The 20,949-nt window shown below is 37.6% G+C and overlaps 1 protein-coding gene across 7 annotated transcripts in view; it reads right to left on the minus strand.

Moving 5' to 3' along the window:
- Nucleotides 1–18,467, minus strand: part of LOC141758051 (rho GTPase-activating protein 44-like) — a 79,946-nt gene extending 61,479 nt beyond the window's left edge. For 6 of the 7 annotated variants that reach the window (XM_074619119.1, XM_074619115.1, XM_074619118.1 and 3 more), the window contains exon 1: nt 18,171–18,466. In XM_074619119.1, coding sequence (XP_074475220.1) covers nt 18,171–18,223 — 53 coding nt within the window. In that variant the 5' untranslated portion in view covers nt 18,224–18,466. Of the gene's footprint in view, nt 1–18,170 lie in introns of all 7 variants that reach the window. The other variant, XM_074619120.1, reaches the window with a different exon arrangement.
- Between the last annotated feature and the right edge of the window lie 2,482 nt (nt 18,468–20,949).

The following is a 20,949-nucleotide window of genomic DNA, read 5'->3' on the forward strand; positions in this document are numbered from 1 at the left end:
TTGGCGTCTGATAAGCCTTAAAATCCACTGATCTACTACTCAAACCTTCGTCTTTCTGATCCCTGAAACAACCAATGCAGTCCATATATAGTCTATCAAACAAACCATAAACTCTTTAAGCTTTAAGCCTCCTGAGTCCTGAACTGCGTGTGGTAAATGTTTAAAATGTTGTGTTTCAGGAGAGACGTTGGAGTGAGTCGGGGTGTTTCCTGCAGCCAGCTGAGTATTATCCTGTAGGAGTTCCCTTTTCATGACTCAGCTGCTGAGTCATAGAGTACCTGCCAAACACAAACACTTCATTCTTCACTGTAGATATGTGGGATTTAATATTACACAATATAGATTACGCAAAGAGCATTTTAAAGCTCCGTCTGGCTTTTTGTTTTGTGTTGACACTGAATCAAACGTGCAGCTAATCCTACTGAGAATCAACAGTTCAGCAGGGCTGCAACTAACCATTATTCTCATTGTTGATTAATCTGTTGATTATTTTCTTGATTAATCGATTAGTTGTTTGGTCTATAAAATGTCAGAAATGTAAAATGTCCAAGATGATGTCTTCAAATGTCTTGTTTTGTCCACAACGATATTCAGTTTACTGTCATAGAGGAGTAAAGAAACCAGAAAATATTCACATTTAAGAAGCTGGAATCAGAGAATTTAGACTTTTTATTCTTAAGAAATGACTCAAACTGATTAATCAATTATCAAAATAGTTGGTCATTAATTTAATAGTTAATAACTAATTAATCGTTGCAGCTCTACAGTCCAGTGTGCAGATTTCTGCCTATTTCAGTTATTTTTAGGTGGAATTTTTATGTCATTTCAATGCAGTTTAAAAATAATAGTTGAATCTAAAGCTGAAAGTAACAATTATTTTAATAATTTATTAAAATCATTTAGTTTATATATTTATTTATATATTTATTTATCTTTTTAATGTATGTATATAATCACTAAATGTTTATGATTGCCCTTGTTTTAGCTGTATTTCTGTTTCTGTGATTCTAATATTGATCTATATTGCCAAAGATACATTTGGGGCTATTCAATCATATCCATCACTGCATATTTTAGCATATTTTTGTTGTGTATTTCATATTTTAAAACCTTATTTATATGTATTCTTTTTGTAAGTCTTATGTAAAAACCCTCTGAATTGCATTGTTGCTGATACGTGCTTGCTTTAGATCATTTTGTGGATGAAGAATTTAATCTTTTAGTCTTGTAAACAATGACAAATGTTCATCAGCAGTTCCTAGAATGCAAAGTGACGTCTTAAAATAGCTTATTTATTCTGTCCAACAGTCCAAAACCTCAAAGTGTGTCAATTTACAATGATGTAAAAAAAAGAAAAGAAGCAAATCGTCACATTTGAGAAACTAATTACAGCAAATGTTTGGTATTTTTGCCACTGAAACAACTACTTGGCATTCCTAAATGATATTCTTCTTTGTTTCATCCCTTCATCTGAGACATTTATTTAGTGATCTCTACCGTCAGCATCCAAACATTTCCCCCTTTCAATACCCTCAGTATAAAACAATATTCCTCGGTCTTATCAGAAGCCAATATGGAGCAGAAGCTGCTCTCCTCCCATACGTTAAACTAAACTACAGCGACAGAGTCAGATTAATTTCCCAGGCTCAAGGAGGAGCAGGATGGGGGCTAACTGCACCCCTGTTGTGCGATGGCTCGTTACAGAGGCATCATGTTATCAGCAGCAACATCTTTATGTGCCACTAAGCCGTCTTATCACAGAGCTGCTCTGCTGATTGCTCTCTGACAAAAACTCATTTCTGAAGCGAGGGTAAGTAGAGTGCATGGAGCTAAAAGAAGAGCAACACACGGCAACACAAAACAACTCTGTCTAAGGTTACCCCCGGTTTGTAAAAACACACTCCCGGGAGGACGAGTGCGTCTTCAGGTGTGTGATGAAATGTCAGGATCACACCTGAAGAAGCTGCTCGTCTGTCTGTTGTCAAACTGGATTTGACTCTTGTTATTTTGTGCGGGGGTTTGAAACCTGAAGGTTCACAGCAGGAACCATGTCTGTGGGGTATGCTGCAATGTTTTACAGCAGGGTGGTGCAACTTTAAAGCACTCCCAAAGAACCAGCATGTTGTTTTTTCAGGATTCACTTATTTTAAAACTTGTCTGTAACTCCACTAGATTACGATTTATAAGACTCAAACTGTCTTATATCAGTTATGGTCAGTTTTGTTTATTTATTTAAGGTAATTTCATTTTATTTTTATTTATTATTTATTATTTTTTTCTTTAAATGTATTTATTTTCAGATATTATTTATTATTTTTATTTTGTTTATTTGGATTTATATAATTTCATTTATTTATTTATTTTTCAAATGCTGCACTTTTTAGCGTTATGACCACCTGCCTGCCTGGACCTTTGGGGTTTACCACAGATGTATGTACATTTTGGTGATTTTACAACGTCTTTGTGGTCAGTTCGGTTTATTTATTTTAGGTAATTTCATTTTATTTTGATTTATTATTTATTCATTTTTTCTTTTAATTTACTTCTTTAAATTTATTTATTTTAAGATATTTATTTATTATTTTGTTTATTTGGATTTATATAATTTTATTTATTTAAAAAACAAAAACAAAACTTTGGGTAAAATGTTGACCTCGTCACTGTCACTTTTTACCCAGTCGTCCAATCACAATGGAGGAGGAGCGGGAAAAATACCACAAAGACCAACCGTCACGTCCTACATGGAGGCTACAAGTGCTGAACAACAACAATGGAGGAGAAATGAATGCACATAGACCGGCGGGTCCGTCATCTCTCCCTCCGTGCTCCAGCCTTCTCTTCATCCAGAGCAACTACTCTACCTTGTGCCGCCGTTTTTACTCCTGCGGATATTCCGTATCATAGCAACAAGACGCAACCAAAGCCTCTCAGCTGAAAAAGCCTCATTGTAGTTTAATTAGTTTTGTCATTTAAAAAGCAACAATATACCTAATAATAGCCTAACAATAAAGCTTAATTATATAGCACTAAAATCAGGATATCGCATATCGCGCTGTTGAGCCAATCATTATCACCGCAGGGGAAATGCCTTCACCGTGACAGCCCTAACACCAGCACCCTCAAATCCTGTAATTTCCTCCGCTCCTGATGCTCTGAAACAAACCATATTGCCAGACAAGAACGCAGATGCTGGACGATTCTGCAGATCTCCGTCTAATACATGAAACTCAGATCTGTATAACTGCTGCAGCTTGGCAACACTGGATATTTATAACTAAAAAAGGCAATTAAATACTGCTATACACGTTTTATGTAGTTTGATTCAGACTAATTTACTAAAAGAAGGAACAGTAAAGCAAAAAATAACTGCCTTCTTGTCCCACTTTCTCTAGTTTTACTTCAACAGCAATGAACCCCCGGAATCTATTTGCATTTTATATGAGTACAATTAGCTCTGTTCTCCCACTGCTGGCCAAAAATAACACCTTATTATGGACAGCCGCTGTGGTTCGGGCTGAACAGCTCAGTTAGCAGATTAGCAGCCTTACTGCTGTTTACGAGGTGTGCAGACTAAAGACATTTGAAGAGCTCCTGCAGAGGAGGAAATACTTTTTAAAAAAGATTAACTGCAGCTGGCACCCCAACCTGATGATTAAAATACAAAGCATTAATACGCAGTCAGCGTTGGTTTATCTGCCGGTGTGTTTGTAATACTTAATACAGGAACATAATATAGCATATATATATATACACTGTAAACAATTGCTGTTAATTTACAGCAGGATTTCAACAGTATTAACCTGTTATTGCTAAAAACAGTGCTTCACTGTTAATACAAAAGAAAACCTGTTAAATTACATCATAGGCCGTTTTTTAACTGAACTATAATGCATTCTTAAAAAACATCACTTTACTGCTGATCAACTGTCTAAAGTATCACCAGTAACCGTTTCATGCAGTATTTCTTTAATTCTGGGACCTGAACATTATTAAAATATGCGAAAAATATGAATGAATTATCAGACAAAATCTTAATAAAATATGCGAAAATATTATTAAAATATCCCCAAAAAAACTGTAAAATATCAGAAAAATATTAATAAGTTATCAGACAAAATCTTAGTAAAATATCCCAAAAATATTAGTAAAATATCTGAAAAACGTTGGTAAAACATCGGGAAAATATTAAGTTATCAGAGAAAATAGTGCATTAAAACAAATCAGTAAGATGATGTAAAAGAAAGGTGGAAAAACAGCTATATAATGTATCTTTAAACAGTAAATTAACTGTAAAATACTGTGAAATTATGTATTTTTCATTAACAGTACAAAGCTGTAAGTTTCAGCGACAGCATAATAATGTTAATTTTACAGTAACATAAAGGCAACCCAGTTCTTTACTGTTATTTTACTGGGATATTCTTAACAGTGTACATATATATATATATATATATATATATACACAGTAAAGTCAAATGTTTAAAGCCAGAATTTCCTCACTCAGCCTCCGTCATGATTACACTCGGTTAAGTCACCTACACTATCAGCATGTTTATATCATCATCTCGGCAGCTCCCAGAGTAAATGACTCAACCGTTGCCGTGGAAACGAGGCTGTGTGGGTTGAGGCCCATTGAAGTGATGTATGGCTGAGAAACACTGGGGCTCACTGAAACATACGCTTGTGGGGGTGACGGCAAGAAATGAAGCTCATAATAACTCCTCCATCCGCCGTGGCGTGATTTGTGCGTGTTTGCTTCACAGCTGACAGTCAACATCTTTACTCAGACTGTAATGAAGATTTAACGGGATCATGTTCTCCAGCATCCTGTTTCAACCACAAATATGTGGAATTACACATGTAGCATAAAATGCAAACTGAATTAAATTTCAATTTGGATGTTCTATATTTTTCTTCTTGACAACGAATCTCATGAAAAGACCAAAATCATTAATGTGTTAGTAGACTTCTCTACCCTGTCTGAGGCTCCTCTGAAGCCCATTTGTACCTTCTGAAGATGTCACTCTCAGGAGGACGATGTATGTGGGATGAGTCAAAATAAACTACAGTGTGTGTGTTTTCATGGTAATGAAAGAACATGCACAAAATATTCCTACTAAGCTGTTTACATGGCTAATGAAAATTAATATTCCACTGATATTCCTGTTTACATGGAGTCGTGCTTACTCCGATTAACGTTGTTCTACCGTGTGAAAACAGCTTCCCTCTTTTATTCCTTCAACCACCTTCTTGAAAAGGTCTGCGTTGCGATATTTGTGCATATCCAAAAACCTGTTGATATCCAAGTCTTTCATAATGTTTAAAATAAGGGCTGTCAATCGATTAAAATAGTTAATCACGATTAATCGCACATTTTTTATCTGTTCAAAATGTACCTTAAAGGGAGATTTGTCAGGTATTTAATACTCTTATCAACACGGGAGTGGATAATATGCTGCTTTATGCACATGTATGTATATATTTATTACTGGAAATCAATTAACAACATAAAACAATGACAGATATTGTCCAGAAACCCTCACAGGTACTGCATTTAGCATAAAACAATATGCTCAAATCATAACATGACAAACTGCAGCCCAACAGACAACAACATCTGCAGGGACCCCTTTGAAAATGGCCATGCCAGTTTTTCTTCGCCAAAATTTAGCGTAAGTTTGGAGCATTATTTACAAGCTAGTATGACATGGTACCGATGGATTCTTTAGGTTTTCTAGCTTCAAATGATACCAGTATCTTCACTCTAGCTTAAAAATTGAACCCGCTACAAACTAAACCTTAGAAATTAGTAGTGATAAAACTAATTAGCGTTAACGCGTTATTATGGCGTTAACTTTGACAGCCCTAGTGGTTTCCTGTAGTGATAATTCATCCTTGACATAACAGTGTGAGCTACTCAGCGGGTGGAAAGGTGGAGAAATTATTCTGCCTGTCACGATGATCAAAATGATGTAAAATGTAAATCTGCTTCTGTTTCAAATATGAAGGAACAAAGTGGGACTCTTTACCTCCCTAATTATTCAAAGTAAAGTCAGTGGAGTCAGAGTTAAAACCCCGACCAGCTGTTGTGAAGGTGTGGCCACAAAGCTGCCGTGCAAGACTCGACTGATTCTACTGTACCTGTTGCCGTGTCGCCACCACTCCTATCTATGTCTGTTAAACTTTAATGGGAAGTCAAACCCTCGGCTCTCAGGTGTCACTGTCACTGCCTCGCCGACTGTGGTGTGAGATGAGGGGCAGGAGGTGAAGAGGACAACTTCACATGCATCGGAAAAACTGGCATGTCCATTTTCAAAGGGGTCCCTTGACCTCTGACCTCCAGATATGTGAATGTAAATGGGTTCTATGGGTACCCACGAGTCTCCCCTTTACAGACATGCCCACTTTATGATAATCACATGCAGTTTGGGGCAAGTCATAGTCAAGTCAGCACACTGACACACTGACAGCTGTTGTTGCCTGTTGGGCTGCAGTTTGCCATGTTATGATTTGAGCATATTGTTTTATGCTAAATGCAGTACCTGTGAGGGTTTCTGGACAATATCTGTCATTGTTTTGTGTTGTTAATTGATTTCCAATAATAAATATATACATAAATTTGCATAAGGCAGCATATTTGTCCACTCCCATGTTGATAAGAGTATTAAATACTTGACAAATCTCCCTTTAAGGTACATTTTGAACGGATAAAAATGTGACTAATTCGCAATTAATTAAATATTTTAATCAATTGACAGCCCTAGAAGCTACAAAAAAACCTACAAACACAGTCGCACTCTACTGTAGAAATTAGTCCAGCTATTTGAAACAATATGATGTAATTTGTGTGATATTTTCAGTGATTGCCCTTTCAATTATCTACAGAATTGTTCTCCGTTTGATTGAAATAAACCCAGAAAATGAAAACAATTCCTGCTGCATCTCTGCAAGAAATCTCCCTAAAGACAGATGTGCTTTAGACAGAGGGGAGTAACAAGAGAAGGAGTAGAAAACCGCTCCCATTAGAGTGGGAAATGAATGCGTCTGCCTCTTTCTGAGACGGCCGGCAACACAAGATAATGTGTAAATAACGAGGACGGCTTCTCCACTCCGTCAACCCAACTGGTAATTTCAGACGGAGGTTCATTGTTTGTTGTGAGTGAGATTTTAAGCCGTGCTCTACAACAGACGAGACTTTAAACTGATCAGGGGGTTTCCAAAGTCTGACGCTGTGTGCAGAATCAAGACAGCTGGGAGTAGGGCTGCAACTTGAGCCTATATTTGTTTACATTCTGGCGAATTGGCACCATTAACAGAATGCCGAATTAACTATTAGCAGCTCCTTTTTGTAATGTACCCATGGATGTACATACAACTATCACTGGATCACTCTGATAGTGAAGAAAACCTACAAATGTGAAGAATCTCTTGCAAGTTCTGGGGTTATAGCCGGAGTTATGGACATTTATACGTGATATTATTTATTTGAGATAATGATACCTCAAAGGGGAAGTTGCATTGAGTTTATGACTCAGAGAAGGAGAATGATTTTTGATGGAAATTGCTGCAATCAGGCCTCAATTTAAGTGTCTTAAAGTACCTTAATTGCCTCCATAAGCTGTGTGTTACAGACACTGCTGCAACCGCTGATAGGGATGTAAATCACAAGTTTCATCATGATACAATATTATAATGACTCTTTGGACAACGATATGATATTTGCTGAAATCACAAAGTCTGCCACAATTTTGATTCGATTCAAATCAGAGGCCTGCGATCGATATGAGATGATATCACAATCAGTCACATCTATCAACTCAACAACTGCTACTGAGATACTTCTGAGTCATTTCACTCCGTTTTGAACCTTTCTAAGCAAAAAATACTTTTTGACCGCAGCCCTTCATGCACCTATCAACATATCACTGCCTCTGACCTCACAGTCTGAAAACCCGTGTGCCACCACAGATCAACAGCATCTCCTCAAAGCTGCACTCCATCACGTTCTTTTTACGAGTCGTGGCCGCCAACACGAGCACTCTAGTCTGCATCAGGGCACGACAGGATGTTGACGCGATGTGTTTTCTCTGGATCAACACTCGACCTGACAGCTCTGAATGAGACGTCAGCACGCCTGCATCAGCATGCGGTCACTTGAGTGGAATTTCCCTAACAGGCTTCCCAATTAGTGTCCATTACAACAGTGCAAATACTGCAGCAGCTCTGGGAGTGTTACCCCTCCCGTCCCCTACTCGTGATGTCATTTCCTGTCGTGCTCAGGCTCTGAAGCACTCGGGTGTTTTTAACAGTCCTCGGAGGCTGCAGGCTGTTTTTAAAGCGAGGTGGGATCCCGTCACAGCTGAGCTAATGTTTCCAGGACTGCTCAGCGGTGGGCGGGTGTGTTCGACACACAGGAAAAGGTGGAGCGTTGTTGGGTGACCGGGCGGGTAACGTCAGCGACAAAACAGAACTGAGGGACCGGGTGACGGTAACACGGGTGTGTCACAAGACGCCATATGGTCACTCACACAAACACAGGACTTGTGGGAAATTTGCTTTTTATGCTGCCAGTCTGACTTCATTGCATGTTGGTAATTAATACATTATGTGGCCAAAAGTATGTGGACACCCCAGTCCTCATGTGTACATTGAGTCTGCAGGTGTTTTTTCAGTTTGGGCCCAAAATTAAGTAATATCTTAATTACGGCTGTCAAATTGTAAAATTGTTTATGATGTAAGGAGTCAAACAACAATGTTCTTTGCAATCTAAACATGTAGATAAAGTGAAATATATGCATTTAAATCTTAACGTGTTAATGCAAAATTGTTTTAACAGCACTAATTTCTTTAACGCATTAACGCATATTGATCCTTCGGAGGTTGTAGCGGGCTCAGTTGTAAAGCTAGAGTGAAGATACTGGCATCATATGAAAATAGAAAACCTAAAGAATCCATTGGTACCAACCATGTCATACTAGCTTGTCACGAAGGAGGTTAAATAACGCTCCAAAGTTGCACTAAATTTTGGCAAGGAAAAACTGGCATTACCGCTCACTTCCAAGATATGTGAATAGAAACTCTTAAAAACTCGAATTCAATAAAACAGATGTTGACAAACTGCGTGATTTGCAGTTGAAAAAAAGGTAATAAATCGCAATATTTTGCGATATATCTCATCGCAACATCGCAACCTGTTTAAAATCGCAATAAGATCGTATTGTGACTTAGCCTAAGTATCGTGATAAGATCGTATTGTGACTTAGCCTAAGTATCGTGATAAGATCGTATTGTGACTTAGCCTAAGTATCGTGATAAGATCGTATCGTGACTTAGCCTAAGTATCGTGATAAGATCGTATCGTGACTTAGCCTAAGTATCGTGATAAGATCGTATCGTGACTTAGCCTCTGATGATTCCTTCCTTCCATTCTCTGAATCACTTAACATCTTCTGTATGTTTTTCTTTTACTTGTAACTGAGTGTTTCTACACTGTAGTAGTGCTAATTTTACTTTTAAAAAAATCTATTTGAGTACGTTCTTCCACCACTGAAAAAAAGCAATAGTTCTCAGTAGATATCTCTGGATATTTTAAGGTTAAAGGTGAACAAGAAAACATTTTAACGATGTAAAACCACCTCTTTCCTATATTTTAATGAATAAACTGGCAGCTTAGAAAAACATCCTGTTGATTTCCAAACTTTGTTAAGACGCAAAACTATTTTCTAAATGCCACGAGCAGCAGCAGCAGCAGAGCTGAGCTGAGCTGAGGGGGTTGTGCATCTGTCTGCCGGCTCCTCGGTGGCTCAGCAACAACCCGAAGCAGCGTCTCCATCATCACACTCCAGTGACTTCAATAACGCTCCACTGGCAGTAACATCTCCCTGAGTGACTCCCTCGGTTTCACCCAAAAACCCTGACGTCCCAGAAGAACACTGACAGACAAGTCAAGAAAACACATCAGTGATGCTTTTTTTTATGCCTCTTATAATTCAAAATCTACTGCTGCTGATTTGCAGGATTATAAACCCCACATTGAGTCATTAAATCTGAAACAGGATCCAGTTCTACGAGCGTCGAGGTGAATATATAATCACACACCTCAGCCAGTGTGCGAAAAGAAGCTATTTTGTCAAAAAGAGTCATCACCTCCTCGCTCTATGCTGATTAGCTTCAGGGTACAACTGACAGAGCATCATTTCAGAACGTGCTGCGCTTCACAAAGTAAAGTTTACACTGGAGGGTAGAGAGGCTGCAGAGGACGGGAGGACTGTGAAGAATGAGAGGCAGGTAAATGAATGTGTGAGGCGAGTAGAGGAAGAAGAATCATGGCTGTAGACGTGGAAATCAATGCATTAAAGACATCAGAAGTGAGCCACAACAAGAAATGAAATATCAAGCACTGATGTGTTCTAAAAGAAAAAATGCTTTTTGTTATTTTAGGTCATATAATCAAACCCTAATCCCCTTACACGTAGCTGGAGTCAGGACCTAGTTAACCTAGTTTAGCTTAAAGACAGGAAGCCTGGCTGTGTCCAAAATACAAACACACGCCTACCGACGCCTCTAAAGTATTTACAACATGACAGAAATAAAAATGACAATTTGTGGTTTTAGGGGGAGTTATGTGCTTAAGAACTATTTCTTGGCAAACAACACAACGTCCTGAAGTCTTGATGTCCCAGTGAGGTCGCCAGGTTTAACACCATCGTGGCTGCACGACCAAAAAAACACCAAAAAACTGATCATATTTAGCAACCTGGAAACGCTGCACAAAAGTTCTGTACAGATGGATAAACTGCCGATCATAAGTGCTGATTTTTTTATTTATTTAACTTAGTTGTCATTTCCTACACTAACCCTAAAAATAAAGATTTTCTTGATTTAAAAAAAAAAAAAAAACTGTATGTAACTTTCCGAAAATCCTTGTTATTAATGATAACCTGAACCTTAAGTGAACTGCAGTCAGCATCCTGACATCCCACCTCATCTAACATTAATTCCTGATAATGGACCCCTCGTCGGGCATTATCCATTACGTATTGTTCTGTAATGTTCCTATAATTTATTTGGACCATTGACTCCAGGATACTAACCAGCTTGTAGTTTGCAAATTACTTTATCAGCTAACGTTACGAAGCAATCAACGGCTTCTTTGGATTTTATCAGCAAAATAGTCCCAAGTCTTTACATAGAAATCAGTCCACAGGCAACCGAGAAAGTCGAGGAAGGTCTCAGTTTTTAAGTTACGTTACAATCCGTTCACATATTGGCAATATAAAGTGATTAATACATGTAAAATGTTACATATAGTACCTTTAAACTTAAAAAAACGTAAAAGTTAAGGGGTGACACTACAGGTGAATAGGGTAAAAATGTAACCATGAAACTTCCCCAGTTGATTACTTAGATTAAGATAATTATTTTTATATTACAAGTTTTCTAAAATATTATGCTTAAATATGCAATGAGGCGTTATGTTGTGCAAACTTTCGATGAATTTAGGAGAAATCTACAGACGCAAATAGACAAAGTAGTAAAATAGATAAACCTAAATGTGTATATTGGATGTTTTCGTTCCACTAGTCTGAAAGAAGACGTGTTATGGAAGCAAAATGGTGCAAAATCGCAAAATGGTGCAAAATCGCAAAATTGACCAGTGCATTAAAAATGATGTTTTTGCCTGTCGTGTCTCGCCTTAAACTAAAAAGAAACTTTTAGAAAAACCTGCATCCTTTCAGGAGCAGTAGGCTGCAACAAAGCTGTCATGTACCAACCGTTTCTAACAATAAAAACAACAATACAACGCATACATTTCTGTTTGTGTTCAGGTCAAACAAACCGATATAGAACAACATGTTAATGAATGAACTTTAGAGATTTTAGCAGGAGAGCCAGGCTAGCTGTTTCAAAGTCATTATGCTAAGCTATGCTAACCACATCCTGACAAATACGCGTTATGCCCCCAAATGAATATTCCTTTAATTGTGTGCTTTGCCCTCATCGCCGGCAGCTAGCATCTCTCATAGACTCAGAATAATTACCGTGATGTTAGCAGAGAGGGTCAGCGTCCAACTGCTTGCAGGAATTCCTCGTTAACAGACTCTCATCATGATTAATGAGGACGATTCGGACAGGTAGGTGAGACACACACACACTTAAACACACACTTACACCCTCAGACAGTAGACAGTATAACGCCTCTAATGATGCTCATAATAAAAACCTCTCCCACCCACGATGTGAGTCAACACCTCAGAGGTGCAACACCTCACGCTGTAAACATATAAAGTCATGCATGTCAGGTTACGGTCCAGTCTCTCCTTTACCCTTTCACCCTGAGCATTAACACTAACACTAATTTATTTCATTTTCCTCCCAGGACAGCATTATTCACTCTGTTTTCAGCGTGCAAAGTAGCCTCGCTATGAATACTAATTACTCTATGTTCTGAATAAAGGGCAATCAATTATCAAATCCTGAGGATGTTGTTGGAGTTAGTGCGCACACATACAGCGTCGTGTCTGACAAATGGGTTCATTATCTTCAGCTGAATGGTTCGGCGGTCGAGGAGGGTAACATTTATGCATAATTTATGTTCGCCTTCATGGAGCCGTTTGTAGTAATCGGATGTATATATTCTGTATAAGACAGGAGGAGCTCCCAGATCTCTCTCTACCAGAGCAAAACACTGAAGCTCAGCATTGATGGGATGTCAACAGGGTCGTGACAGCAGTGTGACCAATGAGACGTCCAGATGTCAGGAGGTCAGGGACCGTTGGGGATACAAGACACCCACGAGGATGCATATCTCAGTTATGTCAAATAGGTCTGGTATTGTGTTCACTGACATCTGGTTCATCCGTTGAACATAAACAATCAAACGTATAAATGGTGGGAAAATCTTCGTATCCGCACTTTGTTCCTTCCTCCATGAATCTCAGCATCATCAAAGTGTTCATCTTTGTGCTCCGAGCAGCAGCGACTAAGATTAAACAGTGTGACAGGCAGGGGAAGAGGTCTGTGGGCACTGCAGGGCAACACATCCCGTCTTCCTCCCTCCCGCTGTCACCATATCGAATAATAAAGCCTAACAACCGTGGCTGGTTACACGGGTTACTCCTCAGGTTTTATTGAAGGGAGACCAACGGAGCAACAACCGAGCCCAACGTCAACACCAGGAAAACCACCGGCCAAAGGTTCACGCATCAATCAGAGAGTCACGATTTGTTCCTGCAGCACTGAATATGACGGGGGCGGGAGGAAACAATAATGCATGAAATGAATAAACAAAAATAATGAAGCCATTAAGGGCATGCCTGTTCTTCCACCGTGAAAAAATATACAATTTACTGTGCTCTCTTCAATCACCAAAGCTCACAGACTGACAGTTGATAATGGTTTTAGGACTGAATTGGAGCAAATACAAACAATACGTTGTGGGGTTTTTGTCGCCTGCAGCCTGAACGCTCCACTGTGACAAAAAGAAACAATTTCCCAGCCTGTTGATGGAGATTAGAAACCCATTTTCCAACATCTCGTTAATAGATTTCAGTTTTATCTCGCATTGACATTCATCAGCTTCCTGTGCTGAAACCTGGACAAACATGTTTTTATTAAAGAGATTTTTCTGCTCTGAAGTCAAATAACAAGCCTCTTTTCGTTTATCGCACCAAAAAAAAAAAATGTGAATGAGAAGATGAGTTAAAAATACTCTATTGCAGCAGAAGTGACAGAGCCAAAAACAGGATTAGGCCTGTCCCCTTCCTGCCATAACCTCGCTGTGCTCACAGAGAGTTACACATTTTCATTCAGCCACACAGTTTACGCAGCATTACGCAGGATTAATGGTGCAGGCTGACTGTTTTAGAGATGAATTTAACTGTGTCTGAACCTCTCTTGACCTATATCCTCAACTGGAGCAATGCAGCAATGTCGTCCTGGAGGGAGACGCTTCATTAGTTTCAGGATGCTCATGTGCGTGTTTTCCTGCACGGAGTTAAACTATAAAGAAGACAGATGGGCATTTTGCAAGCTCCAAATGATGTCGCTTTAATGTTAAAGAAAGGAAGAGGAAAAAGATGAAGCATGTAAATATTCCCAAACTTTAAATTTCATTCCCTTTGCTGTGATCCAAATCAGATCCTCGAACCAACAAATGAGATCTCAAATGAGCATGTAAGTAAGTTTTAAATACGCTTCATGGAGAAAAACAATATAATTGTAATTAAAAACACTTCAGAAATTAACTCTATATTTAGAGTAGGCCTTGGTATACCCAGTGTGCATAATCAGATTTCCTTAAATGTACTGAAAATATAGTTTGAATAAATCATAATAATTATTCTGTAAAGGCAAAATGAGTGAATAAAAAGGTTTGAAGTGAATGAATCCTATATTGTTTAGATAAGCATCTCATCCTTCCTGTTTTGGGTGTAACTGTTGCTCTAAGCCACGTTGTCAGGTGTTAAAATTCAAATAATCATACCAAGACTCATACCAGACTGTCGCACAGGCAGAACAGAGGTTGAGAACACACTGAATATCCTCTTAGCAAATAGGTTACAGATGTTTTTTTGTTTTTATCATAAACAATATCAGACAAAATTTGAAGATAACACCAAACGAACATTGTGAGTGGTGTCAGTGGTGACAAGATCTCAGAGGAGATGTGATCTGATCGTTTATGTCAGGAATCAGTTTCTCGTAATACATGACTTAGTTAAAGGAAGAGTTATATATTAAGAGGAAATATGCTTATTCTTGCAGAGAGTCAGATGAGAAAACTGATGCCACTCTCATGGCAATTCAATACGAAGCTGGAGCCAGAAGACGATAAACTAATGGGGAAAACAGCTAGTATTTACACATTTTATATCATGTTTAGTGGTGTAAGAAAATATGGAAATATGGAAAAATTCCAGCCATTTGGCAATATTTCACAGCTGAAAATCCAACAAGTAAAACAGCGATGTGTACAGTATGTAAGGCTTCCGTTTCCAGGGCTGGCAGATAGTGTTGCCAATTTCAACACCAGCAATCTTATAAAACATTTGAAGACGCATCACGTGAAAGAGCACGACGACTTTACCGAGGCAAAGGGGGAAAAAGAACGAAACCACAGAAGCAAACGTTGGAAATCACATTAAAAAAAAGCGACGAAGATAAACAACAAAATTGTGGAATTCATTGTTCTGGACGACAAAATGGGAAAGTGGGATTTCGCCACTTAATGGAGCATTCGGAGGCAAGGTACAGTTTGCCAGGTTGCAAATACATCTGTTAAATAATAATGAAAATAACCTTATTTTGTATTATCATGCTGGTATCGGATGAGTATTCGATATCGGCTGATACTGCAAGTTCAAGTATCGGTATCGGGAAAGGAAAAATGGTATTGGAACATCTCTAGTATAATTACACCTGGCAACACTGCAAAATGTCATTTGGTTTGTGTAGTTTCTTTTTCTGAAATCCGTGGGACATCAGGATCCTGCGACCTTCAACACCAACCAGGTGACGCGGGCTGCCAAGGTCATGGAGGGAATATCACCAATTACCTGTGTGGCCAGCGGTGAGGCGTCATGTTGGAGTCTCTACCCTCTAAATATGACTAATTGCCCCTGCTGTTCTGCCTCTTATGATACGGGTTAGAACTCATTACCAGGATGTTCCGCCTCACTGGGCTCCGGTGCTCCGGCTCTCAGGCAGATGAGGGGAAATAAACAAGCACCTGGCCTTCCACACACACACACATACATTTTTATGATTATATACTTACAAATAATTGGTTGGTTTTATCTGTTGAAGTGCATTAGAGCTGTTGTCCCTTCCAGCTCCAGTAAGGAGCACAAGGCACAATTCCAGTAATTTTTTCTTAGTAATGGGTAAATGTCCTTAAGGGATTTCTGATACCTCTGCCAAGTCCACTCTGCTGGGCATTAGCTGCAGTAATACCTTTTTCATTGATTTGTATCAGCGCCTCTGGCTGCAGGCTGAGTGTGGGTGAGCGAGGTACAAGATAGCTCGACACAAAATCCTTTCGGTGCGCCAGCATCGTCGGTTACTGCCGTCAGCCAAGCAAAACAAACAGGTTATAGTGCACTTACATCACCGCAGCAATGCATACTGAAACCTGGAGCAAGTTATTCAGGCTGCAAATCAACCTGATTTGACGCGTCCTCTTTGGCTGAGCTGAGTTAAAACACAGCAATGATTCTGTTTTAAGGGTTATGCAACAAATTAAACAACACTCGATCCAAATTGCCAAAGGCGCAGTGTTGACACTCTGACATTGACTTTCAGTTACGACGAGCTAAGGGTGGGGTTGACAAATAGAAGTAGAGACAAAGACTTGCAAGCACCTATTGAGAACCAAGCTGCCGCTACACCTCTTCAAACTGTGATCCCAAACCAACTTGGCCTGCAGGCTCAAAGAAGCAACAACAACAGTGACAGAAAACTGCAGTCATTTGTGCATAGTTTCATAGTAAAGATACAAGCATCAAGTTGCTCTTAGCGTCATGATAAAAGAGGCATATATAGAGCTTGTTTGAGCCAAAATGGGTCATGCACTTTCTGACTATTACTTACTGAGCCTCAGGTCCCATATGAGAGATTAAAACAAACTCAGAGAAACAGACACACTGATAACAAATAAATCACATAAACCTAGGCACATTAATCCAAAGCATTTCCTTACATTTGCATACTACTATCTGATGCAGCTTTGTGCAGTCAGGATTTACTAGGATTAATCACTTCCATCATCAACCGTGACGTGTCACCATGTTTTAATGGTACTTTAACTTACAGGATTTAAAAAAAAAAAAAAAAGCTTTTCTGGAGCTTGACAGCGAACAGTAAAGATCATTTTGTCTGCAGGCATTTAACCTATCATTTCTTAGGTTATTACAATCCTTGCTCACTTCCCCAGAGGCGTAGCTAGAGGTTATGGGTCACATGAACGAGAGGAAACCCTCCTCCTACCAGAACTACTCGTCACCCTCGTGCCTAGCAAGTTTTGTTTCCTTGGTACAAAAGAGACATGACTATGAGGACAAATTCAAAAACAACTCTCTGAATTCTCACAATCTGAACTGTTGAGTCAAATATATATTTAAAATCAATCAAGAGCTGTGTCGATATATTATTTTGTTGTTATTCATGCATGCAGAAAGTCCGAAAAATACACTAAAATGCATCTGTATTAAGGACAAAAATGAATGAAACATGAGTTTGACCAGTTTTTACTGGAATTATCACTATTAATTGGAGTTCCCCAAGGCACAATCCTCGGGCCTTTTTAATTAACATTTGCACGCTTCCGTTAAGCCAGATTAAGCAAAACAATTTAAATCACTTATCATACTTGTCAGCTAAGTAAGGGATAATGTACAGCGAGCCAGTCATGTTGTGAAAGAAACCCCGACAGGGCGATGCTCCAAAAAAAACAAAAAACAGGTTTAGGCAACAAAACTACAACTTCTTTAGGTTTAGGCAACAAAACTACAACTTCTTTAGGTTTAGGCAACAAAACTACAATTTATTTAGGTTTAGGCAACAAAACTACAACTTCTTTAGGTTTAAGAAAAAAAAACTACTACTTCTTTAGGTTTAAGAAAAAAAACTACTAGGTTTAGGCAATAAAACTACAACTTCTTTAGGTTTAGGCAAAAAAACAAACACTTTGTTAAGTTTAAAGAAAAACATTGTGTTTTGGGTATACCTTCTTTCAGTGATCTACCATGTGAATAGATGATAAAAACCTACTAGTGGGTGTAGTAGGCCTCTATTGACCCACATCTATGGGGATTATAGCGACTGATAACGCCTATTTATCGGTCAGTGGTCAGCAGCAGCAGCAGCAGCCCTGCTCCTTGGGTACCATGTCCTCTCTCCCTCCTCATCATCATCCAGTGCGGATACGCTCCTCCTCCCCTGCTGGGCTTCAATCAATCACACAACGCTCAACACTGCAACTGTGACCTCCACTGACAGTTAATGCTTTGTGCAAATCAAACCAGCTGAGCTGCAAAAAAAAGCCCCATTGACTGAATGAGAGTAAAGCCGAACTCAGCCGATAAACTCCTGCTTTGGCTATCTTCAGTCACAGCAAATTACAAAGCTCAATGTGGTGGATTTATATGCGTTTTGGTAAAATCAGCTCTTACCTGCCCACAGTTTGGTTGGCGAGCTGTCTCATTCGGTTGAACTGCTTCTTCATCTTGTGTTTTTCAGCCACTCCACATTATCTCATTGATAGAATTAAAGTCAGATCTCCAGTCTGGTTCTACGGCAGACGAGGAGGGTCAGTCTGTAAACATCCAGCTTTTAAAACATCCAGTTTGTGGAGGAAACATTCAGCTAAAAGCTCCTCATTTCAGCCTGAATGTGTCTCAGTCATCCGCTCCGCTCCGCTGCTCCAGAGATGCTGGACCGAGTCCTCCTCTCTCGGGTCTGACAGCTCGCTGACGACACGACGCTCCTCACTGGTGCACTATGGGAAATGTAGTTTAGTTAGATCTCTCTTCTGCACAGAGCATCATTGATGATTTCAGCTTTTAATTCACTTTTGATTCATAGTACTTAATATAGTAGCCTATTATGGAGGACCACAAAAGTCACGTAAATAAAAATAAAGCATTTAATTGATTAATAACTAATTGTACAATAGAAATAGCCATTATTAAAAAACAAACTTAACAAATCCAATAGCTAATAGGTGAAAACCTGTATTCTTAATTCAATTTGTCAATCCAGTTATTAATTTCTCTTTTTAAACTGCATTTTCAAATAGAATTTTAAATTTCATTATTTATTTATGAATTCATAAATGTACTTATTGACTGTTTTATGGTGTTTTTGTAAATCCCTTTTTAATTTGAACTATTTATTGATGAATTCATATTTCATTTGTAAATTATTTTATAATTCTTATTTTATTGTCCATTAAAATATCGAATAATTAATTACTTTGTAATTTAGTCCATTTATTCATAGATTAATAAATCAATTTACAATTATTACAACAATTATTTATTAATCAATTAAATGCTGTATTACTATCTACATGACGTAAATAATAATAAAGCATATAATTGATTCATAACTAATTATACAATAAAAATAGCCATTAATAAATCTGCAAACTTAGCAAATCCAATAGCTAATGGGTTTAATAAAAGCAGCAGGGAAATGTAAGGTGGGAAAAGTTTCCCTTTTAAATGCCTGATTAAAACCTGTATTCTTAATTCAATTTGTGAATCCAGTTATTTATTTCTCCTTTTAAACTGCAATTTGAAATAGTTTATTTTAAATTCCATTATTTATTTATGAATGAATTAACGTATTTTTAAATGATGTACTTATTGATTGTTTTATAGTGTTTTTGTAAATCCCTTTTTAATTTGAACTACCCGGGACACGGTGTGCAAATTAGCTATGACTAGAAGTCCTATATACAGTACATTGCATCGGTTGCACTTTAAAGTGTAACAATGCCTATATGTATTTTCCCTTTAAAAAAATAAAAATAAACTACTTATTGATGGATTAATATTTCATTTGTAAATTATTTTTATAATTCTTATTTTATTGCCCATTAAAATGTCATACATTGAATTACTTTTAATTTAGTCCATTTATTCATAGATTAATAAATCAATTTGTAAAGAAATGTATTAATTTTTATTGTACAATTAGTTATTAATCAATTAAATGCTTTTACTATTTACGTGATTCTTGTGGCGCTCCATAGCCTATAGTTGACTACTTAATACCAAAAAAATCCCTAAATTGGTGCCTGTGAATCAGCAAATTAATAAATCCTTTGAAACCCAGAATGCTAACTATTATTTTTTAAAGCAACATTATTTTAATTGATAGTGGTTCTTGATTTAATGAAGAAATTTAGGACATTTAAGGTATAAAATAATGTGTTTTGGCTGGCTCTAACTCAATTAATTTAGCTACCAAACAATGCTTTAAACATCTGGACTATTTACTGTTTTGCAGGTTAATTATCTGAAGGTCTGTAGTTGAAATGTCAGACATATTAGCTTATATATAGTAATATAATAGGCCTATTTATAGCCCACAAAAAGGAAATGTCAGTAGACTTGAATATGCATGAGGACATTGTTAATTATCCACAAAGGCTTTATTGCTCATCCAGGTGATATTTTTCTATTGCAAAGTTCAGCCTTGATGACCGATTTTGAAAGTAAAAGTACAAAGTAAAAGTAAAAGTAAAAGAACAGTTAAGCTCAGTCTTAATGTGTGTGATATAAAGTGTAAACTACAGCTTCACTAGATGTGGTGAAGGCTTTGGTGCAACTATACAGTGTGTGCAGGCAAACAGCATCACCTTGTGGCTGTCAGCAGTGATGACACTGGAACTGATAATACAATCAGTTGCCAGTTTATTAGGTATATATAGATAGATAGGTAAACCTACCTAATAAAGTATTTAATTAGTCAGAAGTTTAAATCACTAGATCAGCCAAAAACAGAGATTCCCATGTTGTTATTTTATCTATAAACAGTTTGTCAAGCATGCCCGTCTGTGGCGATTAAAGAGTTGGCAATTGTTAGTTGTCAAAATGTCTAATAAAAATCATAAAAAAAGATTGCATGAAACAAATTAAATGGCACATTAAAAACAACCCAAGTGGTCAAAAAAGTGGTCAAATATAAATAATAAAAAAAAATTAGAAAAATAGAAAATACATTATTCATATCAATTTTATTTTATATTCTAAAGTGTAGTTTACATTTTATTGTATTTTCAAGGAACATATTGTTGCACTTTATGAAGATACCAATATGTTTTTTCAGGCAGAGAATATTTGTGAAACACAAAAATTAATAATAAATACAATAATTATCGGTAAATACGACCCCATTTAAAGGCACCAATAGTCTAAAAAAATAAATAAAAAATCAACTATT

Source organism: Sebastes fasciatus, chromosome 20, assembly GCF_043250625.1.
Source record: "Sebastes fasciatus isolate fSebFas1 chromosome 20, fSebFas1.pri, whole genome shotgun sequence".
NCBI lineage: Eukaryota > Metazoa > Chordata > Actinopteri > Perciformes > Sebastidae > Sebastes > Sebastes fasciatus.